This window comes from Kluyveromyces lactis (genome assembly GCF_000002515.2).
Source record: "Kluyveromyces lactis strain NRRL Y-1140 chromosome C complete sequence".
In the NCBI taxonomy this organism is placed as follows: Eukaryota; Fungi; Ascomycota; class Saccharomycetes; order Saccharomycetales; family Saccharomycetaceae; genus Kluyveromyces; species Kluyveromyces lactis.
In genome coordinates, this window is record NC_006039.1 from 563,244 (window position 1) to 579,741 (window position 16,498).

General features: G+C 37.3%; 10 protein-coding genes and 1 non-coding gene across 11 annotated transcripts, besides 1 other annotated feature; 6 read left to right on the forward strand and 5 right to left on the reverse strand.

Annotated features, from left to right (window-relative positions):
- Window positions 1-339: 339 nt before the first annotated feature.
- GTR1 (Rag GTPase GTR1) lies at window positions 340-1,239 on the reverse strand (the record flags this gene model as incomplete). Its single annotated transcript, XM_452481.1, has 1 exon — window positions 340-1,239. One exon carries the CDS (start codon window positions 1,237-1,239, stop codon window positions 340-342), a length of 900 nt encoding a protein of 299 aa, XP_452481.1.
- A 279-nt stretch (window positions 1,240-1,518) lies between these two features.
- PTH1 (aminoacyl-tRNA hydrolase) lies at window positions 1,519-2,079 on the forward strand (the record flags this gene model as incomplete). The annotated part of the gene is made up of 1 exon (XM_452482.1): window positions 1,519-2,079. One exon carries the CDS (start codon window positions 1,519-1,521, stop codon window positions 2,077-2,079), a length of 561 nt encoding a protein of 186 aa, XP_452482.1.
- A 288-nt stretch (window positions 2,080-2,367) lies between these two features.
- Window positions 2,368-2,809: a long terminal repeat (solo LTR).
- A 14-nt stretch (window positions 2,810-2,823) lies between these two features.
- On the forward strand, window positions 2,824-2,905 carry KLLA0_C06424r. Its single transcript has one exon. It is a non-coding gene; the product is annotated as a tRNA-Ser (tRNA).
- A 222-nt stretch (window positions 2,906-3,127) lies between these two features.
- Window positions 3,128-3,952, reverse strand: PNO1 (Pno1p; the record flags this gene model as incomplete). The annotated part of the gene is made up of 1 exon (XM_452484.1): window positions 3,128-3,952. The coding sequence occupies one exon, from the start codon at window positions 3,950-3,952 to the stop codon at window positions 3,128-3,130; it is 825 nt and encodes a 274-aa protein (XP_452484.1).
- Window positions 3,953-4,573: 621 nt separating this feature from the next.
- On the forward strand, window positions 4,574-6,325 carry MDM32 (Mdm32p; the record flags this gene model as incomplete). The annotated part of the gene is made up of 1 exon (XM_452485.1): window positions 4,574-6,325. The coding sequence occupies one exon, from the start codon at window positions 4,574-4,576 to the stop codon at window positions 6,323-6,325; it is 1,752 nt and encodes a 583-aa protein (XP_452485.1).
- Window positions 6,326-6,545: 220 nt separating this feature from the next.
- Window positions 6,546-7,115, reverse strand: SPP2 (spliceosome ATPase-activating subunit SPP2; the record flags this gene model as incomplete). Its single annotated transcript, XM_452486.1, has 1 exon — window positions 6,546-7,115. One exon carries the CDS (start codon window positions 7,113-7,115, stop codon window positions 6,546-6,548), a length of 570 nt encoding a protein of 189 aa, XP_452486.1.
- Window positions 7,116-7,331: 216 nt separating this feature from the next.
- On the forward strand, window positions 7,332-8,567 carry SHE9 (She9p; the record flags this gene model as incomplete). The annotated part of the gene is made up of 1 exon (XM_452487.1): window positions 7,332-8,567. One exon carries the CDS (start codon window positions 7,332-7,334, stop codon window positions 8,565-8,567), a length of 1,236 nt encoding a protein of 411 aa, XP_452487.1.
- Window positions 8,568-8,975: 408 nt separating this feature from the next.
- On the forward strand, window positions 8,976-10,262 carry RPT3 (proteasome regulatory particle base subunit RPT3; the record flags this gene model as incomplete). The annotated part of the gene is made up of 1 exon (XM_452488.1): window positions 8,976-10,262. One exon carries the CDS (start codon window positions 8,976-8,978, stop codon window positions 10,260-10,262), a length of 1,287 nt encoding a protein of 428 aa, XP_452488.1.
- An 89-nt stretch (window positions 10,263-10,351) lies between these two features.
- SMP3 (glycosylphosphatidylinositol-alpha 1,2 mannosyltransferase) lies at window positions 10,352-11,944 on the reverse strand (the record flags this gene model as incomplete). The annotated part of the gene is made up of 1 exon (XM_452490.1): window positions 10,352-11,944. The coding sequence occupies one exon, from the start codon at window positions 11,942-11,944 to the stop codon at window positions 10,352-10,354; it is 1,593 nt and encodes a 530-aa protein (XP_452490.1).
- A 417-nt stretch (window positions 11,945-12,361) lies between these two features.
- SXM1 (Sxm1p) lies at window positions 12,362-15,211 on the forward strand (the record flags this gene model as incomplete). The annotated part of the gene is made up of 1 exon (XM_452491.1): window positions 12,362-15,211. One exon carries the CDS (start codon window positions 12,362-12,364, stop codon window positions 15,209-15,211), a length of 2,850 nt encoding a protein of 949 aa, XP_452491.1.
- Window positions 15,212-15,512: 301 nt separating this feature from the next.
- NCB2 (negative cofactor 2 transcription regulator complex subunit NCB2) lies at window positions 15,513-15,974 on the reverse strand (the record flags this gene model as incomplete). Its single annotated transcript, XM_452492.1, has 1 exon — window positions 15,513-15,974. One exon carries the CDS (start codon window positions 15,972-15,974, stop codon window positions 15,513-15,515), a length of 462 nt encoding a protein of 153 aa, XP_452492.1.
- Between the last annotated feature and the right edge of the window lie 524 nt (window positions 15,975-16,498).

Below are 16,498 nucleotides of genomic sequence, written 5' to 3' on the forward strand. Positions count from 1 at the left end.
GCTGCTATTGTATATATATATCACATAGAGTGCATGCATGATTCAATGATAGTTAACATTTATGTTTTTACCTCATGACCCTGTCTTTACTATTGCCAACGAAGTACGAAAAGACAAATGAAAATACAAACTACATATGAGAATTTATGTATGCTTATCATGTCAAACACTATTTCATATTCTCCTCTCCAATTAGTATAGATTGATCCAAAAAGAGGTAAATCAAAAAGAACCAATAAACATTTCACAGTTTCATAGCCTTTTAATTGTACTTGTATTATCTGCCTTCTAATTATATATGAAAGATAAAATAACGATCCAATATTTCCCATGCAATATTCATTGGAAGTATGTCTGAGCTTGATGAAGATTTTGTAAGACAAACTCCTTTGGGTATGTGTTGTTATTTAGCACGATGAAACACATCATGTTTGTAGACAATTCTGTGACATAAATCAAATCACTCAACACTAGTGTATTGAAGGAGCTTTTAAGTTTTGTAGTGCTATGTTTGAAATTCTTCATAATGTTGGATATTTTTTCAAATCTCTTGGGATCCAAAAGTTCACCGCTTGCTGTGTTACTAGAGGATATTACAAGGAAGGTTGTCTTTTCGAACAATACAATTTCCTTGGCATCCATTAATTCTTTCAATCTTTTTAGATTGTTGTTGTATGTATTCATATTTGGAATCAAAGAACAGACAATCTGTGACCATGCCTTGTAAAGACTCTCGTCCCATATCGATGTGGGAAATCCAACTAGGTCATTGAAACCGTATTCTGCTGAAGCTTGCTTCAATTTTCTCATCATTATATCGAATAACTCTGTTCGTTTATCCAATTGCACTAGATCCATCTTATGAACAAGAACAAAAATCTTGGCATCCGGCGAATACTTCTTCAATTGTTTCAAAGCTCTGGTAAAGATGTCAACATCTTTCAACACATCCTTTGATTCTACATCGAAAACGTGAATTAATACTTGAACCATTTGGAAGATGTGGTCCTTCTGTTGCGTGAAGTAATTTTCCATGAATACATCTTGACCACCACAATCCCAAAGGTTCAAAGTCATGTTCCCTAAGAATCTCAAATGGGAATGCTCCACATCAATAGTTGCCCCTAAACGCCTTGTATCAAATGCACTGTAGTTACTGAAGATAATTGACCTCATTGATGACTTACCGGAGCCAGAACGGCCCATAAGCAAAAGCTTTTTCCTGTTGTTAGAAGACATTTTGCTCAAAAGAGGCTAGATAGTTGTATATTAATAGTATCTCTTGTGTAGCTTCTGTCGAATATACGAGAATCCTGTGATAACCTACCGTTCAGTTTCCATTTATTTTTGGTAATAGCTGTTAGCGAGGTTCCTTTTTTGTTCGATTATCTAAATTGTTAACTTTACTCTAATCATCAAATTTAAGAAAATCAATCATCCATACATGCTAACAAATGTAACAATTCCAATTATATCGAGCCCTGGTTGTACGTTCCGCCTAGGCTCGTTCAAACTGTCATGAGCGCTCAGAAGCTATTATGTCTTAGCGCTTTAGGAAACCCAGAACCGTTATATCGAAGTACAAGACATAATGCCGGAGTCATTATGTTAAGAATGCTTAAGAATGAATTTTGCCCGGATGCCGTGTTGAAGACATCAAACGTCTCACCTCATATTCAATATTGCCATGAACCTAGATTAAATCTCTTGATGCTTTTCAACAAGTCACAGTTTATGAACCTTTCTGGCCATGCTATGATACCAGTTTGGCGAAAGCTTCCGCACGACGCACTACATGTGGTTTTGCACGACGAGTTGAACATACCGATTGGAAACGTCCAGTTGAGGAAGCCTGGCACAAGTTTCAGAGGTCATAATGGTCTAAGAGATATGATAAAAATGAAAGGCGATGATAAATTTCACAAGCTCGGTATTGGCATTGATAGACCAAATTCCAGAGATCCAAGAATTGTAGCAGATTACGTGCTTGCCAATTTTACGAAAGGAGAAATGGAGACATTACAGTACGATTCCTTTCAGAAGGCGGTAGAACATGTACGGAAGCTTTTGCCACATTAATGTTTGTAAAATTAAACTGAATCAAACTAAGCACGATGCCACTCACATGTTTTTGAAGTTCTTGTAAATAAAAAGCATTCCCATGTATAAAATAAACGTTCAAATACGTTGCCACTGTAATTGGTTCACTTGTTTCTAAAAAAAGTTCAACAAATTACCACTGCAAACAAACATTGATTGCTTTGCATTATTACTTTGAAGTGCTTCCAGAGAGAAGAACCTTGATAGAAATATGAATAAGCATGATAACATATCAATAATATATATCTAACAAAAGTTCTCCAACATTGTCGTAAGATAGACTTAAGACAAGCCAGACGAGAGGTCATGTGAGCTAGCCAGCACACGGCAGAGTTCCAAGACGTCAGTGACTGGGCATATGGATCCTGTGGTATCCAGAGGGATGACCTAGATGGATCATAGACGGTCACGTGATGGTCTTGAGTGCGCGTGGAGGACGGTAGCTGCACAAAACCTACAAGGGCATGGAGGCAATGAGTTGCCATGACGAAGTCTGACGACCATCCGAGTATATAAGTCGAGTATAAAAGGCTGAGCTATGTTGCGACCTCTTGGGGAGGTTGGATGCAACAAGAGAAAGAAGAGCAAGGACGCATATACTCAACGATCTAGCTAAATAGATTATATTATATTCGTTATATTGTTTGATATCAACGATCCCTCATCAGGCGATTAATCAATCAACTATCATCCAAACCATATCACAACAGAACATCATAAGCTGGCAACATGGCCGAGCGGTTAAGGCGAAAGATTAGAAATCTTTTGGGCTCTGCCCGCGCAGGTTCGAGTCCTGCTGTTGTCGTTATTTTTTATTCACTCTGTCAGATTGACAGAAACTGGAAAAATATGTCGTTGAAATGAAGTTCAAGAATTAGCTAAATGGTATTCCACATAAGAACAACAAACCATAAAAGAATCACTGGCCTTTAATATTTTTGATTGAATCCATTTTCGATCCGAAAGTGAAATAATTCTTATAATATACAGTATATAATCTTGTTATACCACACCAAATTGGGAAAACTTAGTAGCGTTCTTTTAGTCTTGATGCGACAGTACGCAAGTTACCATAAACCTTACCGGGTGGAGAACCCAAAATAAGGGACACAACAGATTCTCTTGCCATTCTGATATGTGTGAACCCACCTAAGATGTGGATCTTAGAGTCGGCCAAGACAATTCTCGTTCTGGTGGCATTCTCAATAGCAAACTTGGTCTTTCCATCTTTACCAGCAATACGACCAATTGCTCTTGATAGATGGTCACCTTGCAAAGTCTTAACGTCTTTGATTTCAAATGTTTCGATATATAAATCGTCTAATCTCAACAAAGCAATGGAGTCATCCAAATCGAAACCGAGAGTAAATGCTTTGATGAAATCTGCACCTTTCTGTAGAGCACCTGGATCTGTGGTATGCTTTGGATGGGTTCTTAATTCGACAGACTTGGTCTTTAAGTTCATTCTAACTTGTAGTTTTAAATGGTCGACTAATGGTGGGTAAATCTTGGACCAGTTGTTTTTAAGAGGCGTCATTCTATGTGGTGGGACAGAAACTTTTCTGCTTTCTAGTTTCACTTTGGTTTGAGCAGAGCTAGCAGCACTAGTGAATCTTGGTTTCCCTTCGGCATCTAGCACTACACCTGCGTCTTCTTTCTTCTTGTTAGATTCCTCGTTATTTTCCTCATCAACAAGCATAGCATCACCGTCCTGATCTATTAGTACATCAGCATCATCATCGTCTTCATCGATCTTTTCAGTGTTATCAACACCAACAATACGAGAAGTTGTTGTAACAGGCACAGTGCCCTCAGAAACGTCACTTTTCTTCAAAGCAGTTGGAGCGACCATTTATACTAATTATTATCTTCTTTCTCTTATATTAACGATATTCTTTTAAAAGGATAGAAATGACAATAGCTCCTACAGTGGTATATTCGTTATGACCTTGAATTTAAACAACTATGACTATTATCGAAGAAGCACACCATTAATGGTTGAAACAAGTCAGTTGAACTCCAAGATAAAGCTTCAACTGATCTTCCTGCTCATCGGGTCATCTCATCTCTCATTTTTCTAAAAAATTTTGATACTGTGCTAATAATTAAAAAAGAAATTCAGTCACGTGAACATAACTTCAAATCTGAACTCAAAACATATGTAAAACGCCCCAGAAGTAGCCCTTCAGCAGCAAAGAGCTCTTATTATCTGGTTGATGACATGTTGACTCTAAACCCCCTCTAAATCGCTTGTAAAAATCGAAAACTTCCATTTTTTTGATTATGTCTGTGAATACTGGAATTACAATTGCACTATTAATATTGAAAAATTGCTTAACCTTAACGCTAAATGTTCGTTTGGAATAAGGATTGAATATTCACGGTGTAATTGTATTTTGAGTATAACACGTCCAACAAGGCCGTAAATATACATTCCAGAGCCTAACAAGCTGTCAAAGATATCAACAGTACTATGTTCACTGTATTGGGTCGAGTAATGAACCGACATTGTGCCTTGCGGGCACATAGTAGGATTAGAATGCCAACTCCGATGAAAGTGTCATCGTTGCTTCCTCTGCCCCATAATCTTTTGAGAACATATGCAACTGAGAAGCATGATATGGATGAATTAAATAAAAGCACGGATTATATGCATATACAGAATATTTTGTTGCAGAAGGAGAAAGAGCTTAGTACGAAGCACACCCTATTAAAGGAAGCCACAGGGTTTTATGACAGGTTCAAAATAAATACGAAATGGTTCTTGATCCGGGGTAATAGGCCCTTTAGTTTTGATGAGTTATCGACGTTATTCTCCTGGCTTATAATATCGCAGATTATCTGGGTTATCCTAGGGACTACGACATTTGTTTCCTTAGTATTGTTTACATTCAATACTGTTTTCGCAAAAGAGATGGTAGGGAAGTTTGTAGGAAACACCTTGAACAAATATATTGATAGTTGTGATGTTGAATTTCAAGATGCTTTGGTACCCGAATGGAAGAAAGGTTGTATCAGATTCCGTAGCGTCAAAGTTAGGACAGTAACCGATGGAAAGTCTGATGTGCCCTCTGACCAATTACAATTCGATTTGAAGTTTAATCAGGTAGACATAACGCTTTCAGTGCGCAAATGGATGACTGGCCATGGGCTAATAGATAATTTAACTGTGCTGGGTATGCATGGGAAAGTGGTCCTGAATGATGTCAATGAAAACAAGTTAGTTGGTTGGTTCAGTAACCCAGAATACCATTTAGGTGCAGTGAAAGTTTGTGATAGTTGCTTTACATTGAGAGATGGCAATCAAGACTACCGTATTTCAATCTACAATATGGATATGAATCGACTTAGATTTGAATGGTGCGTCTCGGACTTTTTTAACGCTAATGTGGTGACTGGGGCGATTAATCATTCTTTATTCACAATTCATAAAAGACAACACAAGCTAGCATATCTACAAGATCTTGAAAAAGATCTTTCTCCTTGGAAGAGAATTACGAGACTAAGATTGGATAGAATCTCCGTCAAGGATTTAGGGTTGGATAAATCCAGCTCATTCAACTGGATTGAAGAGGGATCTGTTGAAATAATTGCCGATTTGATGTTACCTAATGTTGAAGATGAATCTCAAGATTCTGACGAAGAGAAAAACAATAAATACATGGTAATGGATTTGAAATTCAACTTTAGAGATTTAAAAGCTAAATTCCCAGAGTCAGCTCCTACATTATCTAATGGAGAGACTGTAATATCTTTTGACGAGTTAAAGCCTATTATTAACTACATCAATAATAGACGCGTGATCTTTAATTCGGTTGCTACAACGGAAACTATTGATCCAGACTGGAATCGCATAACACCCGTCTCAATAAAAAGACAGAAATCATATCCAGATACTACTGTTATTCCAACTTCTGTAACATGGCCTGACGGGGAGGATGAGGTACAAATTAACAAAGAAATCATAAAGTATCATGACCAGCCAACAACTAATACGAACAATTTAATATTGAAGTGCAGAATTGTGAAGAACATCGATGAACTTCAAAATGTCGCCCTCTTTAGGGAAAGCGGCGTTTATGACGTATTGGCTATGGAACTCTATGTTGATTTGATGAAGATAGTGGAAGAATGGGAATTCAAGAAAAAAAACAGTTGGATGAGATTATGGGGCACAACTCTAGCTTCCCAGTTGTTAATATTTGGACTCGGTGCCATGGTTTAATATAGTGCATAATTTTGCATCTTGAAGAATACGACGTTACGATAATACTTGTTTATATTTTATGATTTACAGCCCTTGTTTATATTGTTCATACTAGCTTGCGTATACACTATACATTTTGTAAGTCCCCATACCAGCTACCACATTGCACATATCGCTCCTATAATTACGCAATATCTATGTTATCTACCTGCCATTATTATTATTATTATTGTTATTATTATTCATTTGCCGTTTTCTTGCGACGTATTAGTGGCATGAACGCAGTTCTAAGAGAGTTAGAGGCAGTTGTTAATTTGGCACCTATTCCCACTAACTCTGGATGTGGTTTCTCATGAAGTAAAGTAGATTTTTCCGAACTACTGTCATTCTCCGCAGATGGATCCCACCCCATCCCTCGAAGTAAAGCTGTACCAAAACCCTCTACCGGAACCTCTTCATATTCTTCTTCGTTAGTCTTTTCTGGGATATTATTACGCAGAGCGGATGGTCCCTTGAAATCAAACTTACTCTCTGATTCCTCAGGAAAAACGACTGCTTGCTCATCTTCACTTTTTAGTGATCCACTCTCAGGACGTGCGTTCAAACTGCTACGTAGAGGTTCCGTAGGAGTAATACATAGTGGCTTCTTTATGGTTTCTTTACGCTCTTCGACAGATGTGATCTTAAATTCAGTAGCTTTTTCGTCATTATCAGCAATACCAAATACAGTAGGCTTTTTCTTCTTCTTTGTGCCTGACTTCTTCTTGACTTTGTTCTTAGATTTCAAACTGATAGATATCCCATTCATCACTCAACGCGTTCATTTGTTTGCAACTTCTATTCCTACTTCTTTTCTCATCGCTTGTATTTACTTTTGTCTAGGTATGGTATTTGAGTTATCAAAATTCAATCATGCCCACTATAAGTTAAAGAATATAAACACCCATAGTAAATTAGAGATCATTTTGATATTGAGCGATATAACAGATAGCTGACTACAACGTCGGGTACACCAGTTTATAATATGCTGGTCAGAAGAATAATCGTGCGACTTCCGAGTAGCCCTCGTGTTTGGACACAGTATAATCCTCGAATCTTTTATTCAACCGGACCGAATACAAATTCCACATTAGTTGATACTTGGAAACAGAAGCTTGGTGCATACTGGGAGAAATCACAAAATAAGGCAAACGAGACAGCTAATAAACTTCGGGAATACTCAGTGAATTTCAAAACACAATGGGACAAAGCTCAAAAATCTTTAAAGGATGCGAACGAGAGATTGTCTCAGATGGAAAATGACAGTAACGATTCAAAATTGAACTATAACGCTGAAGGTAAGATCAAGGACCTACCTAGCGAAAGAGAACGACATCGTAAAAAATGGGCTCGCAAAATGGAACTGTATTTAGATTCATTGCAAGAGACCATATTCACAGCCACCAGAGCTTTGAATGACGTAACAGGATATTCCAGTATTCAGAAGTTAAGAAATACAATTTCCTCATTGGAAGAAGAGCTGAAGGACACTAAAAAACTTGTCAATGAAGCAAAGGAAAAGTACGAGACAGCTATAAAAGCAAGATCGGGATCGCAAAAGGAAGTTAATGAATTGTTGCAAAGAAAAAATTCGTGGTCTCCTACTGACCTTGATAGATTTACCCAACTATACAGAGATGACGCATTGAACTCTCAAACGGAAGAACAATCTAAGGTAAAACTCGCAGAACTTGAGGCTAAGGAGGAGGAACTTTCAACGAATTTGTACCGAGCCATTCTTACAAGGTATCACGAAGAACAAATCTGGTCAGATAAGATCAGAAGAACTTCGACATGGGGTACATTTATTTTGATGGGAGTAAATATACTCTTCTTCGTAATATTTCAATTACTGCTAGAACCTTGGAAGAGAAGGAGGTTAGTCGGTTCTTTCGAAGATAAGGTAAAAATGGCGCTTGATGATCATCAAAAGGAACAAAACTTGGCAATTTCAGAAATGTCAAATACCATAGACAATTTGATGGATAAAAAACTTCAAGAAACTCAAACAAAACCCCATCAGGAGGAAGTTCCCAAAATCCTCACATTTTCAAATATAGTTGCTGACTTTAAGATATGGTGTTCTTTACAGTGGACAATATACTATAATAAGTTGGTAACTCTTTTACCGGAGACAACCGTCACTTTCACCAAGAGTTGTTTCTACTCGTACTCCACACTACTTTTATCATTAGGTATACTATTAGGACACTGCATTTGAGTATACACAGGTGCATTGATATACGTAGTGGGTAGCCTATCATGTTAACATTCTAAACAGTGTAGGCCCTTCGAAAAAGTTGTCTAAGAACCGAGATCACGTGACTGCAAAATGGGTGGCAAAATACCCAAAATGAGATTTAACTTTTTAATGAAATAATGCAATTATTAAACTGAACGATTTGACATAACCACTTTAGTGTGGAAGGGGATACGTTTATAAATATATGTAGGTACAAACACATATATCCGTGTAAGTAGTAAGACTGACCCCTTAGTTTATTGGAATTGCAGTATATTATTGGAACTTTTCTGTGTTTTCGGATACTTTCGTCTTTATTTGATCATAGTCTAAAGGGAGTTAGAATATTTACACACTACGGGAAAGACGAATTAAGATCAAAACATTATGGAAGAACTAGGTATTAGTACTCCTCAACCTGTTCTTAGTGTAGAATTTGGTGCAAAGAATAATGGTCTATCATATGGTTCCCTACTTGCTCAGCTAAATAATGATTCATTTGCCGTGGCGAATGGTAATTCAGATGTCTACTTGAAACTAAAGAAGCTGGAGAAAGAATATGAATTATTGACATTACAAGAAGATTATATCAAAGATGAACAGCGCCATTTGAAGAGGGAATTACTCAGAGCCCAAGAGGAAGTGAAAAGAATCCAATCTGTGCCACTTGTCATTGGTCAATTTTTGGAACCGATTGACGAAAACACCGGTATCGTCTCCTCGACCACAGGTATGAGTTATGTCGTAAGGATTCTATCGACTCTAGATAGGGAACTGTTAAAACCATCAACTTCAGTTGCATTACATCGTCACTCTAATGCCCTTGTGGATATTTTACCACCTGATTCAGATTCTAGCATATCAATCATGGCCGCAAATGAAAAGCCAGATGTCACCTATGCCGATGTTGGTGGGTTAGACATGCAGAAGCAAGAAATAAGAGAAGCTGTTGAACTACCCTTGGTACAGGCGGATTTGTATCAACAGATTGGTATTGACCCACCAAGAGGGGTTTTACTTTATGGTCCTCCTGGTACTGGCAAAACTATGTTAGTTAAGGCCGTGGCAAACGCGACAGAAGCCGCATTCATCAGAGTGAACGGGTCAGAGTTTGTGCATAAATACTTAGGTGAAGGGCCAAGAATGGTTAGAGATGTTTTCAGATTGGCAAGAGAAAACTCACCATCAATTATTTTCATCGATGAAGTGGATTCCATCGCTACAAAACGTTTCGATGCTCAGACAGGGTCTGATCGTGAAGTCCAACGTATATTGATTGAGTTACTTACTCAAATGGATGGTTTTGATCAGTCAACAAATGTTAAAGTTATAATGGCAACCAATCGTGCTGATACTCTAGATCCAGCTTTGTTAAGACCTGGTAGATTAGACAGAAAGATCGAATTCCCTTCATTAAGGGACAGGCGTGAACGTCGTTTAATTTTTGGTACTATAGCTGCAAAGATGTCTTTAGCTCCTGAAGCAGATTTAGATTCTTTGATCATCAGAAATGATCCTTTATCTGGTGCTTTGATTGCCGCCATTATGCAAGAAGCTGGTCTAAGAGCTGTCAGAAAGAACAGATACGTCATCCTACAAAGCGATTTGGAGGAAGCGTATGCTTCACAAGTCAAGTCAGGTAGCGATGTTGATAAATTCGACTTCTATAAATAATTTAATTTAATTGTGTTTGACTCAATACATATCGGTAAATGCAGTGTATATTGGAAAGTATTCCTAATAGAAAATAAGCCAGTAATATTTCAAACTATTAGACTTACGTTGTATAGCCTTAATCCTGGCTTTATGGTAGTCCAGTCTGGCATATCAATGTGATCTAAATCGAGATGCTGCTGCGTCTCCCATTCTGTGATGAACTTCCATTGCGACTGAAGGGGGGTCAATTTATCGAGAACAGTATTTGGCATGATTAGCTGAATTGAGTCTGTGTTCTCCGAAAATTTTGTAAGAGTTTTATTTAGTAACTCAATGTCACTACCTTTTAAATCAACAACATGATTTGATACAACATGCCAAGGTATATTATCGACAAACTCTACATTTTCCTTAAAGTTCGTGGTAGAAACCGTCAGATCAGGATTGGAATACATCCACGTCGGAGGAGAATATGTCTTCCACCAAATATGAACAGGGAATTCTTCACCTGAGAAGTAGGATATGAGAGGTATTATTCCTGCTTGATGGAATACTCCCATTATCAATCCCATGACAATATTAAAGACGAGCCATGAAGTTATGATGGTTTCTGCTTGAAAGAAAGTATCGAAATTGTCAAGGTTCATCGATGCACAAAGTAATGGTAGAACCGGTATTATAAAGCGTAATTCCTGATGTCTGAAAAGAGAAAGCATTAATATGCCAGAAATACAAGATAATGCAGGCAGTTTAAGCACAGCTTTTTGTGAAATAAAGAGTAGGATAATGGGACCGCAAATAAGAGGTAAGTTGATTAAAAGGTGAGTATATCGTGGGTGTAACCCATGTTGAGCAATATTATCCACCTTCATATTGTAAAGCAGATTATTTAAGGGAGCAATGACCCAGCTTTTACAGTCTGTACTGCTATACGCCTTCGTATCGAACAATATGATGAGCGCAGAGACTAGTGCCGTACTAATGGCAGTATATGCCACCCCAATCCAGTGAGAGAGAAAGCAATGGTAGAACACAGATAACAAAGGTAAGATCAAATACGCAGGGAAAGTGACTCTGTTGAATGTGCCGATGGAAATCAATGCACCTAGCAAGAAACATGATGAGAAGGTTGCATAGTGCCGACTTCGTACCTCGTAAATGCAATATTGACAAGTAAACAGGAATAGTAACAATATTATTGTTTCAAGGGAATTGGAAAACGTATGGCTTTGAAAGACCCAAGTGACATATGAGGTTCTGATGAAGAATTTTGCTTTAGTTTTATGCGTTATGGAGACCTCGCAAAACTCGAGGAAGAATATGACCACTGCCGTATAGAGTAAATAGTTCTGCAGCCGATAAAGATACAATAGACCCAAGGGTTTCAAGTGGAATATATGTTGATTCAGCCATAGCAGAGGTGTATAATAGAGCCTCAAAATAGTGATACTTCTGCAAGGATTTTCTGGAAGAAATTCCCATGTAGCAGTACCTTTAGCTCCAGTCCATGCTGTGAAAATGGGTTCTAATGTTTGGAAATGCTCATCGGGATGGATGTACGATGGTTCTAACGCAATGAGCAGCCCTATGATTAATCCCAGATACTCATATAACTTTAATTTCATATTATATGAGAAGGATACAGTGTTAGAAGTACCGCCTTTTTGCAGCTCAGGGAAAGATTCAATGTCAATTGACATTATAAGTACATTCTTCAATTAACCTACTTACATGGCCTTGGAAACTAACAGCTCAGGTTGGCATATTAAATGTCAACAAAACTACCAACACATTGCAATTTTGGTGTGGTGTTCTGATGCATGTGTGGTTCAAATTTTCGTTTTTTTTTCAATCTCGATGAGATAGAGACAGCTTCAATGTATTATCACCAACCACTATGATGATTCAACGGACTGAAACAGCGTTTCTCTTTAACGATATTTACAATCTGGTGTTAACTCGCTTTTTGGCCTCAAATTCATTTTTGCAATCTCATCGAACCATACCAAAGGATTCAAAAGTTTTCTGACAAAAGTTTTTTGACAAGTAAGCTTGTCAAGTATAATCAACGACGTTTCATTAAGAACAGTAGCATAACGGGCTAAACAAAAAGCACAATGGTGAATGAACAATTAACCTTGCAATTGTTTAGTCAAACTATGACTAGCGATGCTAGATCAATCAAAGCAGCCGAACAGCAGTTATTTGAATTACAGAAAGAACCAGGTTTCCTTTCCTTTCTTCTAAACACTACAAATAATGCCCAGTTGGAAATACCAATCAGAATGAGTTGCGCAATTTATATGAAGAATATGATACAAAGAAGTTGGAACTCTCGCAAGACGGTTATTATTTCTCCAGAGGAGAAAGATGCTGTGAAGCCGGCTTTGATTAATGCATTAATAACTAACTATGAGAATAATCATATTAGACCACATATTACTGAATCTATCGGCGCCATCTTAAAATGGAATGACGATTGGGTCTTCACCAACCAGGTTGTTGAGCTATTGCAATCTGGGAAACAAGAGTATATTTATCCAGGTCTATTGTTGATTTTTGAAGTATGTATCAATCACAGATGGGACATGTACGGCAATAGGCAATACATTGACGCATTTATCGATAGCGTCTTTCCAGTAATGGAACAGATTGCTGGTCAGCTAGTTAACCAAGAAAGTCATAAGTCGAACGAAATGTTGTACTTGATATTGAAGTCATTCAAATATGGTTGTTTGAATAACTTCCCAAGTTATTTCACGAATATTGACAAACTAAATTCTTGGATTCAATTGCATCTTTTCCTTTGTTCCAAACCGATGCCGTCTGAGACTATGGCCTTGGATTTGGCTGATAGGTCCTTAGACAAAAGGGTAAAAGTTAATAAATGGGCTTTCGGTAATTTATACAAATTTATTGCAAAGTATAGCAGGACCACAAAGGCTATCAATCAAGAAATGGTCGACTACGTTTTCCAAAATATTGTTCCAACCATTTTACAAGAATATTTCAAAGTCATTGAACTATGGGGTGCCAACAAAGGAACATTATGGCTCAGCGAATCCGCATTACATTATTTAATTCAATTTTTGGAAAAATGTGCGATTGAAAATACATTATGGTCAATGATTCAACCACATTTTGAGAGCATTATCAACCATGTTATTTTCCCATGTCTTTGCGCCTCTGATGCATCCGTAGAATTGTTCGAAGAAGATCCAGAAGAATATACAAGACGTTATTTCGACATAAACAAAGAAAGTTCCACAGCAGACGTGGCTGCCACAGACTTTATTTTTGTTATCGGTCACAAAAGAATGGAAGAGGTTAACAAACTATTGCCTTTGATCAACCAAGTATTCCTCCAATATCAACAGAATGACGTTATCCAAGCGGCCTACCAAGAGGAGGGTGCTTTGAGGATGTTATCTACTTTGTCTTCTTTCCTTACTTCGGAAACTGATAATGCTATCAATCTAGAGAGCATTTTCTCTCACTTCGTGCTACCTCTACTAAGTGATAAAAAACATTCATTCTTGGTCGCTAGAGCATTGGAGACCATTTCAATCTATCAATCTCCATTTTCGGATATGGGAATTTTATCCCAAATTTTTGAATCTGTATATGGGAACTTCGTTCAGAACAGCTCTCTACCGATTCAAATTGTCAGTGCTGATGCTTTGAAAACATTGGTGATATCTAATCCTGATATTCATTCGCATATTAAATCCCAAGCTCCTCAAATCATGGAAAGACTTTTGAAATTATCTAAAGAGTTTGAAATTGACACTTTAACAGAAGTCATGGAAGCGTTTGTGGAAAGGTTTGCGGAAGAGCTTACTCCATTTGCTAATGATTTAGCTCAGAACTTAGTCGATCAGTTTATGCAACTGGGCCAATCTTTGATTCAAAATAGTAACAGTAACTCAATTTCGGACCAAGACCAAGAATTCCAGGCCTCCGGTATGTTACAAACAATGACTACTATGGCTATGTCCATGAATAAAGTATGTTTGGTAAGCAAATTCCTTCCTGTCGTTAAATTTGTGATTGTCAACGCACAAATTATCTTCTTAACTGAGATTGTTGATTTGATGGATTCATTAGCCCTAAGCTCCAAGAGTTTGTTCAATGAATTCACCCCCGAAGTATGGGAAATGATTCATGACGTTCTTGACTCTTTCCAGACATATGCGTTGGATTACTTTGAATCTTACAAAATCTTCTTTGAAACAGTAATTAACTTCGGATTCGTTCAGGATCAAACATACTTGCCAGCTTTCTTGAGCATTTTGACAGAAGTTATGGGTTCCGGTGTCGATTACGATATTCAATGTGCTGTTGAACTATTAATATCATATGCTCTTTCTTTGAAAGAAATTCCTCTTTTTGCTTCTTTCTGTGATGCCGCAGTGGATGAAGAAATTGGTTTAGACGATGCGCTAATAGTTAAAATGTTCATGGCAGGATTATATTGCAAACCATTGGAGACTCTTCAAATATGCGAAAGCAAAGGATTACTTCTTGGTCTATTAAACAAATGGGTTTCCAGTAATCCAAGGACAGTATTTTCCATCAAATTACAAATGTTTGGTATCATGTCTATGTTCCAGTTGCCTGAATTACCAAGTTGCGTTACTGGCTTTATGAAACCATTAGCCAACAAACTAGTGAAACTAGTACAGGAACTTCCAGATGCTATGAGTAGGCGTACAAAGATCGGAAATGGAGAATTTGATGCAGAAGATGATAATGATAATGAGGGCCTCGATTTCTATGATGAAATTGACGACGACTTCAATGATTCTCCGTTAGATGATATCGATCCATTCTCAAAATTGCATGAATTCTTCGTATCACTACAGCAGTATAATCCCGAAAGGTATCATATTGTGATGCAATCAATGGACAGCGACTCTCAAGATGCATTGAAAACAATACTTGAGTTTGTAACTTCAAGCTTATGAACGCGTGCCTTAACCAATAATGATAGAAAATGATCCGATAAAATCTACAAACGGCAGAGTATAATCGTTCCAAATTCAGAATTGGACAGGTATACATATTCTATAAACGCACTTCAGTCAATCACATGAGGTATTTCATACATACTCCCGTCCTTGAAATGCAGAACGAATTTTCAAACTCTTTCATATAACAATAAATCGTACTATTACACAAGTATTTCTATAAACTTTTCTAGAGCAAGTCTGTCAAGTATAGAGGAGTGAGTTTTGAAGATAATGCAACACTTTGTTTGTTATGTTTTCAGAATTCTTCGGCCTTTACGCCAACTTCTGGATCGTTGCTTGAGGCGTCCGATACTGATGTCTGTTGTAACCTTGACCTAGATTGTCTGAATAATTCTTCCTGTTGTCGTAGTAATTCCTCCTCAGACAAACCGGATTTCTTGAATTTAGCATCCCGCCTCTCTCTAATCTTCTGGTTTTCTTTGTGTTGATGTAAAATCTCTTCTAATGGTGGAATAAATTCATCAAACTCCAAATCTTGTAAGGATTTGATCACGTGATCAGGCGCTATCGTCTTTTTCAACTCTTTATCTGCGATCTCGCTAGCAGAACCCGCTAGCATCATGATGAACTCTACCCCACATTCGATGATTATTTCACGAGCCTCCTTACTGAATGTTAGATCGGAATCAAGTACTTCAGATATGATTTTTTGAACGGTAGCCTTCGGTAATGTAACGTCGTCAACCTCTCCAACCATGTTTTCAATTGCTTATGGTTGAAATTCTAACGGTCTTTATTTTCTAAGATAAAGCTTGTGATTATTATTTTTTGGTTTTGCAAGCTTCCCTGAAAAAACTATAATACTCTCGAACTTAATTCTGTGCTGCAAGTCAATATACCAAACAAGCACTTCACGTAGTAATCAATTAGATAATTGGATGAACTTGAGATGATAACAGATTGTAAACAAATTTAACAATGTCAACTTTTGTTTTTAAATGCCTGGTATTACACTTTTTTGTCCTCCTTGAACTCTAGATCTGAATTATGTATAATAATATATACTAAAAAAATACTCATCGCTATTTCATTCACTATGCAAAAAAATGATATGGCTCGCCAAATTGGCACATTTTTTGATGCTTTATATATAAAACTACGAATCAAACTAAGAAGAAAAGTTGAAAATAAAAAAAAAAAAATTAAAACAACAACACACATCGCACACATCGCATCACCTATGCAAACAAGGGACAATAAGGGAATTCTGATTGGAAAATA